Source organism: Urtica dioica, chromosome 6 (assembly GCF_054948205.1).
Source record: "Urtica dioica subsp. dioica isolate 48M chromosome 6, U.dioica_male_clone48M_v1_H2, whole genome shotgun sequence".
Taxonomy (NCBI): Eukaryota; Viridiplantae; Streptophyta; class Magnoliopsida; order Rosales; family Urticaceae; genus Urtica; species Urtica dioica.
This window is the reverse complement of record NC_142761.1, coordinates 7098023-7111868: the sequence shown is the minus strand read 5'-3', so window position 1 is coordinate 7111868 and position 13846 is coordinate 7098023. Positions and strand designations below refer to the sequence as shown.

The 13846-nt window shown below is 37.5% G+C and overlaps 1 protein-coding gene across 1 annotated transcript; it reads left to right on the top strand.

Moving 5' to 3' along the window:
• Positions 1 to 3187: 3187 nt before the first annotated feature.
• LOC149393193 (putative calcium-transporting ATPase 13, plasma membrane-type) lies at positions 3188 to 8556 on the top strand. The gene is made up of 2 exons (XM_089617542.1): positions 3188 to 3852; positions 5960 to 8556. Exons 1-2 carry the CDS (start codon positions 3278 to 3280, stop codon positions 8385 to 8387), a joined length of 3003 nt encoding a protein of 1000 aa, XP_089473668.1. The 5' UTR covers positions 3188 to 3277; the 3' UTR covers positions 8388 to 8556.
• The last annotated feature ends 5290 nt before the right edge of the window (positions 8557 to 13846 follow it).

The window sequence follows — 13846 nt, the reverse complement described above, 5'->3', positions numbered from 1 at the left end:
ACTGCAAGAGCAGCGTACAGGTGGCGCGGTCGATGAAACCGAGGACCGTTAAGCTCGACACCGAATGGGAGACGCTGATACATCGATATACGAGCGATGAGTTTAAGGTAATCAAATCATGTACGTTAAATATGTGTTTACCCTTTTATTAAACGATTTGTTATTTACGTTTACGTTTACTTATATTACAGGCCATACAAGCGAAGAACAAGGGGAATCGCGCGAAGAAGAAGACGAAGACTCGACATGGGACGATTGGGTTCTCGACCCACCGCATGAAGAACGTAAGTTTTATGTTTATATGATACATCAAATCGTTAAAATTATCTAACACTTGAAGTTTTGTTTACATGCAGAAGAGCGCCGAGACAGGCGCTTTCGAGAGCTTGTTTGCGAACTACAAGCGCCAACATCAGTCCGACAAGTCTGAATGGCTGACTCCTGAAGCCTCCGCACGTTATGTAAGTTTACATTTATTTTGTCTTATTTTTCGATTAATATATACTAACTAGTTAATTATATCAGGATCGACTGGTCGATAGGTTCAACACGTTGCGAGCGGAGGCTGAGCAACAAGGAGCGGACGTTGATATTTCCGTCCTAGAGCAGCAGGCGATCCGCGATATTATTGGGTTCGCGGACTGATCACTTGACCGGCGTCGGACGTTTGGTGCCACAGGGAGCACGGATGGCGGCTGAAGTCGCCGAAGTCTACGGTTTGGAGGCTGGGACGTCGCAACCAGGATATATCTCGCAGGAGGTGTTGACATCGACCCTCGCCGCGTTCGCAGAGGCAATACAGAGTCAGGTGCCCGACCTCAACCTTAGCTCGTTCATGCCCCAATTTCCGCAGAGTTCGCAGCAGGCTCCGTCATCCCACAGCCAGCAGACTCCGACGGCCGGCGTCCACACTCCGACGCCCGGCGTCCACACTCCGACAGGCGGCCAGCAGAGGACACGCGACGCTAGCCAGCAGACGACGCCCGGCGGACCAAGTGAGTCTACTGATCAGCACATCGTTCTGCCGCAGCTTGCAGAGTTACAGTGCCGGCAGAAGAGCGTTTCACGTCGCGGAGGGGGAAAACGAGCGTCGGGACGACAAAGCAAACGTCGCGACTAGTTTTTTATTAGATATTTTGTGTATAATAGATTATTATTTACATATTTCTCGATAACCGAAAACGTACGTAACCGGATTTTACATATTTGTTGATTTGGATAATATAATTTGGTTTTTATTTGATTTTTCATTTTAGAATTTCATAAACAAAAAACCATAACAAAAAAATTAATAATTAACGACGAAAAAAATTAAAAAAAATAAATAAATAATAATTAGCGACGAAAAAGTCGTCGCTAATTATTAAAACACTGAAGGTATTAGCGACGACTTTTCCGTCGCTAATTCGCGAGGGAAATTTTCCCGCGTGAATTAGCGACGGAAAAGTCGTCGCTAATTACCTTTCACAAAATTAAAAAAAACTTTTCGTTACAACATTTAGGGACGAAATTATCGTCGCTAATCTCGTCGGTAAATAATTAGCGACGACTAAATCGTCGCAAAATATATTTAGGCACGGACATTTAGCGACGATAATAATCGTCGCTAAATACATTTAGCGACGATTAATGGGTTATTACCGACGAATAAAATCGTCGGTAATTGTCGTATTTGTTGTAGTGTTTTTTGCTAGTTTACCTTTAAAATGGCTAAATAGCCTAATCACCCAATATATATACGAGCATACATATATATATATATATATATATATATATATATATATATATATATATATATATATATATATATATATATATATGCTCGTTGTCTCGATCTCTATCTCTTTCAAAGTTCATATATAATTCGTTCATTTTTCCTTCATTAAGCAAATATCAAATCCAAGTATAGATTAGATTTTTGAGGACGATCGATTGAGTCTGCAGTATAAATTAATTATGCGTAGTTGAGCTTATCTGTCTTGCACTCTTCCGTTTAAACATGTAAGGCCAAATCTTATTTCTTTGCCGAACTTGCAATAACACGAGATACCATGGGATTGGAGTTGTTAGGTCACATCTCTTATCTAAGGAGTTTATTTAGTATTAAACATAGTAGTTTCAGGCGCACTATCTTCAACACCAAGATAATTACAATATATGCAAAATTAAATAATTATGTGTCGCAAAAAATTAAAAGAAAATCTTAAAATAATGAATATTTATGTCGTTAATTGATATATATATATATATATATATATATATATTTAATATTTGAGGTTGGAGATCGGACACTAAGATAATAAGATTGTAATGTAGTTATTAATTAATAATTTCACAAATCGTTTTCTTTTATTAAATTCACTATCTATATTTCATATTTGATCTCTGAGGTTGGAGATTGAACATTAAGATAATAAGAATTGCATAATGTAATTTGTTAATAATTTCACAAATCGATTTTAAATTCCCTATCTAAAGTCTCTCCTAAATAAATAAAAAAATCACTATGATCTACACAGAGAAATTACGTGTGCTCCGAAAAATTTAAAAATAAATAACATTTAATTTCATCTCGAAGATCAATGAGATTAGAAGATTGTCAAAAGCGAAATCATACCTTCTATTCTTTTTTTGTGTCTTTCCAATTAAAACAAGTCACTTTAATTATTTAAATTTATTTTTAAATAAATATAAATTAATAACTAAATAAAATGATAATATGATTATTTTGATCGGAGGGATCTTGGACACCAAATCTTGCAACTTAAAGAATAATTAATTTTGATTAAAGTTAAAAGATTTCCTTATGTATAAGATAACTGATACAACTGTACGATCGACATTTTAGGAGACGCGGCGAAGATTAGTTAATTAAAGCAATAGAGACTCGTGATAAATGTCATCAACAAGCCACCGTGTTGACAAGTCAAACGTGATTTGGATACGTTATCTTACGAATCGATTCACACGTGATAACAGATGCCCATAAAATATTAAAAAAAAAAAAAAACAGTATTCCCTAAAAAAGCTCAATAAATGTACACAGATAATCTATGTGTATTCATAAACTAATTGAATTTCTTCTGAACGAGGGGAAAGTTCTACGATGGTACTAATAACCGCTCAACGGAGCTTTCTACGTATTTCACCATTTTCCTCTTTCCAGAACTATATAATGTGAACTGAATATCATTCAAAACACAAATCAAGTCCTTTCACACCGATAATAAGTTCACTGACACTTGTTACGCTTTTTCTCTTGACGTACAAAAAAAAAATGGTGCCAAACATTTTGCATGCGAACTTCGACGACATAGTTGATCTCTTACTCGACGGAACCGATAAAAGAGCCCTAACCAAAACACAGAAAAAATGGCAAAGCGCTTTCGTCGCAATATATTGCTCCAGAGCCTTCCTCAAAAAGGCATCACCACAGATAAAACCCTACACAGACACAGTCATCGACGTCGATTCTCCAAACTACCAGACGAGCCTGGTCGAGATTGTCAGAGACAAGAACCTCTCTCGGCTCCGTGAAGAGCTCAACGGCGTCAATGGAGTCACCAAGGCTCTCGAGACGGACGCAGAGAAGGGCGTTGACGGTGACGACGTGGAACGGAGGAGAGGTCTGTTCGGGTCGAATACTTATCCGAGGCCTCCGACGAAGAGCTTTTTCCATTTCGTTTGGGAGGCTTTCAAGGACTTGACTATCATCATTCTCTTGTTCTGCGCTGCTTTATCTCTCGGCTTTGGAATGAAGGTCCATGGCCTCAAAGAAGGTTGGATCGACGGTCTTAGTATCTTCATCGCCGTATTCCTGGTCCTTGCTGTCTCTGCCATCAGTAATTACAGGTTAGGGTTTAAGAAATTAATTAATATTTATTTCAATTCCGTATAATAGACGTGGTTAAGTTTACACATAATTTCCCTCTAAAAAAATTACGTTTGTTTCTTTGTTATTTGCTAGCATTAAATAGTACCACGCTAATTAGCTATCGTCACGTAATTTCTATACGCTATAATAATATTATAGATACACATTCTGATATTATTATATTAACTTCTTGTAGGTAGGTCGGCGAACAATTTTGCTCACTTTTATTTTGTTTTTATATGTCTTTAATTAAAGAGTTTTCTAACTAACTAGGCCTACACAAACTTATGGATTTCAATATGTCATACGTTTCAGTTTTTTTAGAAAACTAGCCATTTTAATGACATGGCACTAATTAGTTTAGGATGAAATCTCCTTTTTAACCTTTTCCATATTACATTTTATCTAATAACCAATATGTACGTGGATTTATTTTGTTTATTTGAGACACGGTAATTGAAAAACTTCTTTTTTTAGGAATCGGTTCCGATTAATACTAACACGATTCAAATCGGCGTTACATGATATATTTTGAACTATAAACGGTTTTTCAGAGTTAGGTGCATTAACGTTTGATTTTCAGCCAAAAAAAAAAAACTTGCTAGTTTAGAGAGAAAAAAATTCACGTTTAAAATAATTAATAGATATACACCGACTTTATTGGCTTTTTTTAAGAATCAGTTGTAAATTTGCTTCACACATTCGTAGAGACAGTTTATATTTTGAGATAGTTTACAAATCATGGACTTACCATTTATTATCGCTATATTACCATTTATTATCATTAAAAGGGTTAACAACATTATATTACCATTTATTATGCAATACCATATTTCAAATACATTTTTAGTGTGTATAGATGCCGTGTATTATCATTATATTACCATTTATTATCATGTATTTTTTTATATTTTTTTTATAGTTTCAGTTTCAAGATCGTAAGAAAAAAACATTCAATATTTGAACAGTTCTTATTGGAAAACCAGGGAAAACTAGCTTTCATAATCCACTTCCAATACAAGATTTCATAATCTATTTTTTTAACCTTTAACATGCAGTTATTGTTCGTAATCTCTTTTTTTCGAACGCTTTGTCTTTCTATTCATCAAGCTATTGTTTTTGGCTTTTTGCGATTTATTTAGAGCTTGGTTTCTTTTTCTTTGATTTTTTTTTTTTGGAAAGAATGGGTTTGACGTTTGGTTTTCATTTTTAAATGGTGTAAGTGGTTGTGTGTATGCTTAAATTTTTTCCTCATTAATCGCGTCCTTAGTTATTGTAATTTATTTCGTTTTTTAATTATTTTTTTCTCATATATTTGTGTCATTGGGCAAGAAGGGTAGTAGAGTCTTTAAACATTAGATAATAAATTGAAGTGGCTAATAACCAAAAATTATCCAAACTGTGGCTATATTACAATTTCAAGTTTGTAAATGGCTAGATATCTACTCTGCCCTTAATTAAACTTATTTACAACAGTTTAATGTATTAAAATATTTAAGGAAAAATTGTACAAAATAACTATTTTAAATTAATTGATTAACAAAATAGTCAAATATTTCAAATTTCATTAAAATTACATTATTAAATATTTTTTTTACACTAAGATTAAAATTTTTGACAAATATTATGCAATTTATCATTTTCAAAAATATTAATCGTAAAATTAATTTTGTTTTTGAAACATGATTACTACACATTTTATCTATTCTTCTAATTTTAGATAAATTTTAGCTATTTTACAAATTTTTAACTTTAAATCAACTATTTATTCAAACCACCTAATATTTAATACGAATATTGAATAGTACGCGCAAGGTTGGTATCATCAATTAATTTGTTTCCGTGGTAATTAGTTCATTATTATTTAAATTCCAAAATTATTTGTTGGTCTAACATTATATCTTAGTAAAAGTATATTTCGAAGTAATTAATTATTAATGTGTAAATAAAAAATAAAGATGTGCATGTAGGTCAGTGCACACGTCTATACTGTTGCATGATTTTATTTCAGTTTTATTTTGTTTTATATGATTTTGACCGTTTTTCGTTTCCTTCTTCCTCTTAAACAACCTTTTTTCACAACAGACAAAGCCGACAGTTTGACAAACTATCAAAAGTCAGCGACAACATCCAAATCGAAGTCATCCGCAACAATCGCCGCCAACAAATCTCCATCTTCGACATCGTCGTCGGCGAAATCGTGTGCCTGAAGATCGGCGATCAAGTTCCGGCGGACGGCCTGTTCCTCTCCGGCCACTCTCTTCAGATCGACGAGTCAAGCATGACCGGAGAGAGCGACCACGTGGAGGTCAACGAGAGCCAAAACCCATTCCTGTTCAGCGGCACTAAAGTCACCGACGGTTACGCCAAAATGGCCGTCACGGCCGTGGGTATGAACACCACGTGGGGCCAGATGATGAGTCAGATAAGCGGAGTCTCCGGCGACGAGAAGACTCCGCTCCAGGCCCGCCTCGACAAGCTGACGTCAGCGATCGGAAAGATCGGGCTCGCGGTGGCTTTGATGGTTCTGATCGTCCTCTTCGCCCGATACTTCAGCGGAACGACAAAGGACGAGATGGGAAACAAGAGGTTTAACGGAAAGAGGACGAAAGGCGACGATATAGCCAACGCGGCGGTGGAGATTATCGCGGCGGCGGTGACTATCGTGGTGGTGGCGATCCCGGAGGGACTTCCGTTGGCGGTGACTCTGACTTTGGCTTACTCGATGAAGAGGATGATGTCAGACAACGCCATGGTCAGGAAGCTCTCGGCTTGCGAGACCATGGGGTCCGCAACGGTCATATGTACGGACAAGACCGGAACTCTCACCATGAACGTCATGAAGGTCACCGAGTTCTGGCTCGGCACCGACTCTATCAGCGCTGTGCCGAGAATTGTCGCCGAGGTTTTGGGCGAGGCCGTGGCGATGAACACGACCGGCGCTGTGTCTAGGGTTCAGGGTTTAGGGTTCGAGTATTCTGGTAGCCCCACGGAGAAGGCGATCCTGTCGTGGGGGGTCGAGGAGGTCGGCGCTGACGTGGACGAGATTCGGAGGAGGACCGACGCGGTGGTGGTCTCGACTTTCAACTCGGAGAAGAAGAGAAGCGGGGCGTTGGTGGAGAGGAAGTCCGACGGGACGCGGTGGAGCCACTGGAAAGGCGCGGCCGAGATGGTCTTGACCATGTGCTCCGATTTCCAAGACCGGGCCGGGACGGTCAGAGAGCTCGACAACGGATCGAGGGCCGAGATCGAGGCCGTGATTCAGGGCATGGCTGCAAAGAGTCTCCGCTGCATCGCCTTTGCCGGGAAACAATCCGACGGTGGTGATCGCGATAAGATCGAAGAGAACGGGTTGGTTCTGCTGGGCTTGGTCGGGATCAAAGACCCGTGCCGTCCCGGGGCGAAGAAGGCCGTAGAGGAGTGCCGGAGAGCCGGCGTGGAAGTGAAAATGATCACCGGAGACAACATCTTCACCGCGAAAGCCATCGCCGCCGAGTGCGGGATTTTGGACGAAAACTCCACCGACTCTCAGGTCATCGAAGGCTCCGAGTTCCGGTCACTCTCGCCGGAGGATCGCCTAGCCCGAGTCGAGACCATCCGAGTGATGGCTCGATCCTCGCCTCTAGACAAGCTCACGATGGTGCAATGCCTGAAGCAGATCGGGCACGTGGTGGCCGTGACCGGCGACGGAACCAACGACGCTCCGGCGCTGAAAGAAGCCGACGTGGGTCTCTCGATGGGGATCCAAGGAACAGAGGTGGCCAAAGAGAGCTCGGACATCGTGGTCCTCGACGACAACTTCGCCTCCGTGGCAACCATTCTCCGGTGGGGCCGGTGCGTCTACAACAACATCCAGAAGTTCATCCAGTTCCAGCTCACCGTCAACGTGGCGGCTCTGGTGATCAACTTCGTGGCGGCGATCTCCGCCGGAGAAGTTCCTCTCACGGCGGTTCAGCTCCTTTGGGTGAACCTGATCATGGACACTCTCGGGGCTTTGGCTCTGGCCACGGAGAAGCCCACGGACGAGCTCATGGAGTGCCCGCCGGTGGGTCGGACCGAGCCTCTGATCACCAACGTCATGTGGAGGAACCTTCTCGTTCAGGCATTTTATCAAATATCTGTCCTGCTTGTTCTTCAGTTCAGAGGAAAAGCCATCTTCGGGGTCAACGACAGAGTCAAGAACACGCTCATCTTCAACACCTTCGTGTTGTGCCAGGTGTTCAACGAGTTCAACGCGAGGAAGCTGGAGAAGAGGAACGTCTTCAAGGGGATTCACAGGAACAAGCTCTTCATTGGTATCATCGTTGTTACTGTGGTTCTTCAGGTTCTGATGGTCGAGTTTCTGAAGAAGTTCGCTGACACGGAGAGGCTGGATTGGGTGCAGTGGGGTGTATGCGTAGGCCTTGCGTCCGTTTCTTGGCCAATCGCGTGGGTTTTCAAGGGTGTTCCTGTTCCGAAGAAGCCTTTCTTCGCCTACTTCAAGCCTTTCTTCACTCTGAAGAAACATGCATAGACAAACCTTTTTTTTTTTTTTTTTTTTATTTATTCATTTGTGGTACTTTAATTGTTAATTCATTATTATTTCATTCTTTGTCTTGTGTAAATAGAATAGTCCACTCAGGGATTTTATTATTTGTTAGTAATTGGAATTTTACTTGATATTTATTTCGATACATTTTTTTTTTCTTGTCGTGTTTTGTTTATGAAAAAATTATTTCCAGCTTTGCATGGAAGCTGAAAGTATTATGATCAAGGCCACTCAACTGATAACACAACCTAATTCTAGGTGCCGCTTTTTAAAAAAAAAAAAATTCCAATCCTGTATTGATTAGTCCTTAATCCTATTATTATCTATAGTGTAACTTCGATCATAAACTACGGCCTAACATAAACTTCTTGTGCTCTAAACTAAATAAATAAAAAGACACAATAACTTGAACCCCAAAACCTACAGCGGAACAGAACAAGAAACAGGAATTGACAAACAACCAACGGTGGTTATGAACCTGTTATAAATTATAGTACAAAATCAAGCTGAACCAGAGTACTGAATCAACAAGGCTCTCTCTCTCTCTCTCTATGGTTTATGGATGTCTTCAGACGAAATTCGATAAACCAAATTATATCAACCACAATGAAGGAAGATCAATAAGTTCGTCAAGACTCGGACCAAAGCGGTGATAAATATCTGTGGACGCTCTGAGGCATTAATGGAGAGGGGAAGAAAAGGCATGATGATAATGAATATTTACTTATCAACCACCACTATTGTTCTGAGTCTCTCAAGACGAAAATTTATAACTGGAAAGGATGGCAAAAGTCCTTCTAAGTTTTAGGAAACAGCTAACATAATCCTTAATCTTTATTTTGAACGGCAGAAGTCTCTAATCTTGACAATTACACATTCCGTTGGTCTCTAATGCCATATTACATTAAATTGTTAACAGATTCATATTTAAACGTTTATTTTGTAAAATAAAAAAAATAAAACATTAAAACATTTTAAAACAATGAAAACAATCAAAAGAAATATCCTGTTTTTGTAGCCACAACTTGAATAGAGCTGCTAAACTCCATCAAACTTGAAACTCGATCTCTTAATTGGCAATTCTCGAACTCAAGTTGCTTAATTCTTCTTAGCAGTGTTTCTTGTATTGACCTATCACAATTGTCTGGTTCAAACCACAGAAAGCTTGAGCATCCACCAGCATCCTAAAATCATAACCACAAACAATCAGACCTAATTTAACCTAAAACTATCATCACAAACAACCAAACCTAAATCGAAGTTCACAAACCTAAAAAAAATTCACACACACTTACTCTTTTCTTGTAACAACCAAGGAACCTTCTATCATGGTTTAAATCAGCTCACGATGTCCTTTGCACCACCGCGACCCCACACATGCACAGTCCATTCACAATATGACCGTGAGCTACCGACTTTTGACTGGCACTGGTTCCTCGCCTCGAAGTGCGCTGTGAGTGGCCATCGAACGACGACGAAGATTGTTCATCACCCATTGAACCAAAAGAAGATGGAATTTTGGTCTAGGGTTGGTCGATTTGGGATTTCAAATCGGGATTCTTTTGGGTGGGTCGATTTGGGATTCTTTTGGGTTGGTCGATTTGGGATGAACTTCGATTTAGGGCTCGAAGTTTTCTAGTTTTAATAGGTTTTTTTTTTTATTTTTTTTATTTTTTATTTTCATTGTTTGAATTGTTTTAATGATTTATTTTTTTATTTATTTTACAAAATAAACGTTTAAATGTTGATTATGTTAACAATTTAACGTCATATATATAGCATTAGGGACCAACGAAATGTGTAATTGTCAAGTTTAGAGATTTCTACCGTTCAAAATAAAGAATAGTGATTATGTTAGCTGTTTCTTAAAATTTAAGGGGCTTTTGTCATCATTTCTTCAATTAATAATAACGGCTTAATTTTTTTTAATGGAAATAGTCCCTAACCTTTTATCGATGTAATATTTTAGTCATTAATTTTTTTTTTTTCATTTTGGTCTAAAAACTATTTATTTTGTAGCATGTTGCTTCTTTTTTTGTAACACCTAAACCAAGGGAAAAAATGCCATTTTTATTACCGTTTTGAGCCTCATGATTTACGGAAAATCGTCACGCCGATTGAAAACCGAACGGAAAAATTGTGGAAAAGGGCAAGTGAAATGCCATTTTCGATGGAAAACCGACATGCCGACGGAAAACCGAACGGAAATAATGTTGTTGAATATGTTAAATATATATACATATGATAATATATCTTATAATTTTTATTTTTATTTTAAAATAATTTATTATAGATTTATACTATATGTTACACATAATTAATAAATAAAATACAATTATATTTTTATATATGTAATTAGACATAACTAAATAACTAATAAAATTAAGACACTTAATTTAAAAGCACCTTTGATTAAAATGTCTAATTAAAAATCATATTATTAAATTTTCTTTTTTAGAGTAAGATATAGTGTTGTACCATTAGGAAAAAAAAAGTGGTTTAAAAATTACACCATATTTGGTGTGAAAATTAATCTTAGTGTCAAATTCTTTTGACAATGTAACTTGTGTCTATTTAGTTGAATTTTTTTTCTTCTAAATATCCAATATAATTAAAGATATATTGCATTTAAGATTGAAAAATGAAATTAGGAAATTTACAAGGATTAAGTATATTTAATTATAAATTCCACAAAACTTGTCATATGTTACAACTTTAGATTGTTGATTATTTTTTTTATAAGAGAGCCAAATTATTCTTAGTCTGCTAGCGTATTGCCTTCATTAACCACCAAATTCTACTTCCCTCCTTCATTATTTTGTAAATACAACTTTATATTACTCTCTTGGACTTTATATTATTCTCTTGGGGTTTATATTAAGTCTGACCCATTAGGGCTTGTAATATGCCATCTTCTCCTTCATTCACGTTTTCACATCTTCCCCATTTTTCCATTTCTCCAGTCGCTCAGCCTTTGGTTAAGAAAAAAAAACGAAAAAGATTGCATGGAGAGAAACGTCAACCTCGCAGTCAGTCGTCGAACATCGCCGAAATAGTTACAGTTTTACACTCCGCCGCGCCGGAACGACATCGAAGAGGTCGATATTCGTCAAGTTTCGCCGACGTGAGTGTGGTCTTCAACTCTCCTCCTCAGTCACCGATTTTCGTCCGAAGAAACGGCACGTCATTTCCTGGAAAATCGAACGACAAAAATGATGGAAACGACACGCAGGCCTTTCGCTCGCCGGTGATTCACCGAAATGGAATTTCCGGCCGACTTTTCAGGAAAATCGGCGACATTTTATTCATTGACCTAAACAACTTGTACATATTTTCAAACTAAAATATCTTGTTATTTTATAGAAGAAATTAAATATATATATATATATATATATATATATATATATATATATGTTGACCATTAAAACACTAGATAAAGATTAAAAAAAAAAATTAGACTTTTAGTGCATTATTTTATTTTAATGATAATTTTAAAATTATAACGAAGCTATTTAACTTTGTAAATATGTTTTAAGTCAATTAAAATGATTGAATATTACAAAATTAATAGGTTAAGGGACCAAAATGGTCTAAATAAAAAGATAAGAAACCAAAATACCATAATCACAAAAATGTAGATTTTGTGTGTCAAATACTCTATAATGCATTATGATAAAAGAGTACTAAAATCTTTAATCATAATTTTTTATAATTATATAAATAAAGTACTGGCGTTATTTTTACCAATCTCAAGCCTACAACTTATCTTGTATTTCAAAACCTATGACACCGACCGTCACTCACGATGTCTATTATATATTTCTAAGGCTTTAAATATCATAATTTTGACTTTTATGATCCAACAAAACAATTAAATGATTGTTTTTTTTTAATGAAAAAAATGGGTCTTCTCACAATTCTGGTTGCCATATTCTATTTTGTTCCCTTACATTTACGTACTATAACGATAAAAATGGACCTACTCAAACACAACAAGATTTAAACACTACAATTTTACATTCCTGAAAATGTGATGACGTGATGGTGGATGTGGATAGTTCTATAGTGATGGTGGTGGTGATGGTCGTGGAGGTTTTTATAGTGGTGATGGATACATACGAAGTGGTAAAGACTATGACCGTTTTCACCCTATTTTTTTTACTCAGGTTATAGGTGCGGCTACGACGGAAGTATAAATGATGCTATGTCATTTACGTCTAACAATGGCGTTGATGACTTGTCCTACAAATTTGGATCGGCGGCACTTACTCATCAAGACATGGGGTACTCGACCTCATCCACCTCCACCACCGTCATCGGAATCAAAACTATCACTAGATTCACGTTGAGGAGGAACTTCCTCGGCCACCACACGCTCCGGATCAAGTTCAAGCTCTCGGGCCATCTGAGCTATTATCGGACCCGGGTTCTAATTTTTGTAGTCCAATGAAACCGAGTCAATCCAGCGAAGCACTTCATCATCTTCTTCATAATCATGATCCTAACATTCAAAATCTTTTTCGATAATATCCAAAAGATCTATCGGGCCGTTGAGTTATCGTGAACCCGAGTCAGTTCTCTGATCTGCAACTTCATCTTGTATTAGGAAAAGACAAGCTTCTTGAGCATCTTGTACGCTAGGTGGTTGCTCTGTTTGGTGTGGATCAAGGCAAACGTACTCTAATTTATCTCGCAACCAGATGATGATAAGTTAGCGACAAGATTCAAATGGCCAATGCATGTAACGTCGGCGTCCAGTTTCCATAACATTCCCACCACTCACGTGTATTCATGTGATAAAAGTCATATAATTTCATTTCATTACAGTCCATGGAATAGTCTCCATATAACAGTTTACGTAACACTTACTTGTACACAACGTCCTTAGTGCTGAGATAGCATTTTTTTTTGTGAGAAGTCTCGTCTAGCTTCTCGAAATGCGATCAATTGTAATGGATAAATTAAATGTGACTACAAATATGAAATACTAAATTTCATTGAATAACATACTTGCAAAATTATACCTCTCTTTCAAGTAAAGCCCCATCTAACTCTAGATGCAATTTATTGAATACCTTTGTGACAACAGTCATATGCGTATTATATTATCCATTACTATACATGGGTTATATTAAAACTTTGGATTGAGAAAGAAAACTGCAAAACAAGTACATGTTAATAAAAGAAAAATGTCAATGACCGAATTGTTTGCGAGCATAAATTTACATGCTATGTGTAATGGATGACACATCTGACTAGTCCATCTACCATCCACAATGTCGAGAACCCATTTTTTGCCATTGAGCGTAGACAACTTCTTCTTCATCTCATGGAACATGTAGTACACTAATCCCATTGACGGATGAACTTCGGTATCAATCAATTGAAGAGTGGTGTACAAAGCACAAAAATCGCACATAATTCATCGAAAGATTACCAAAATC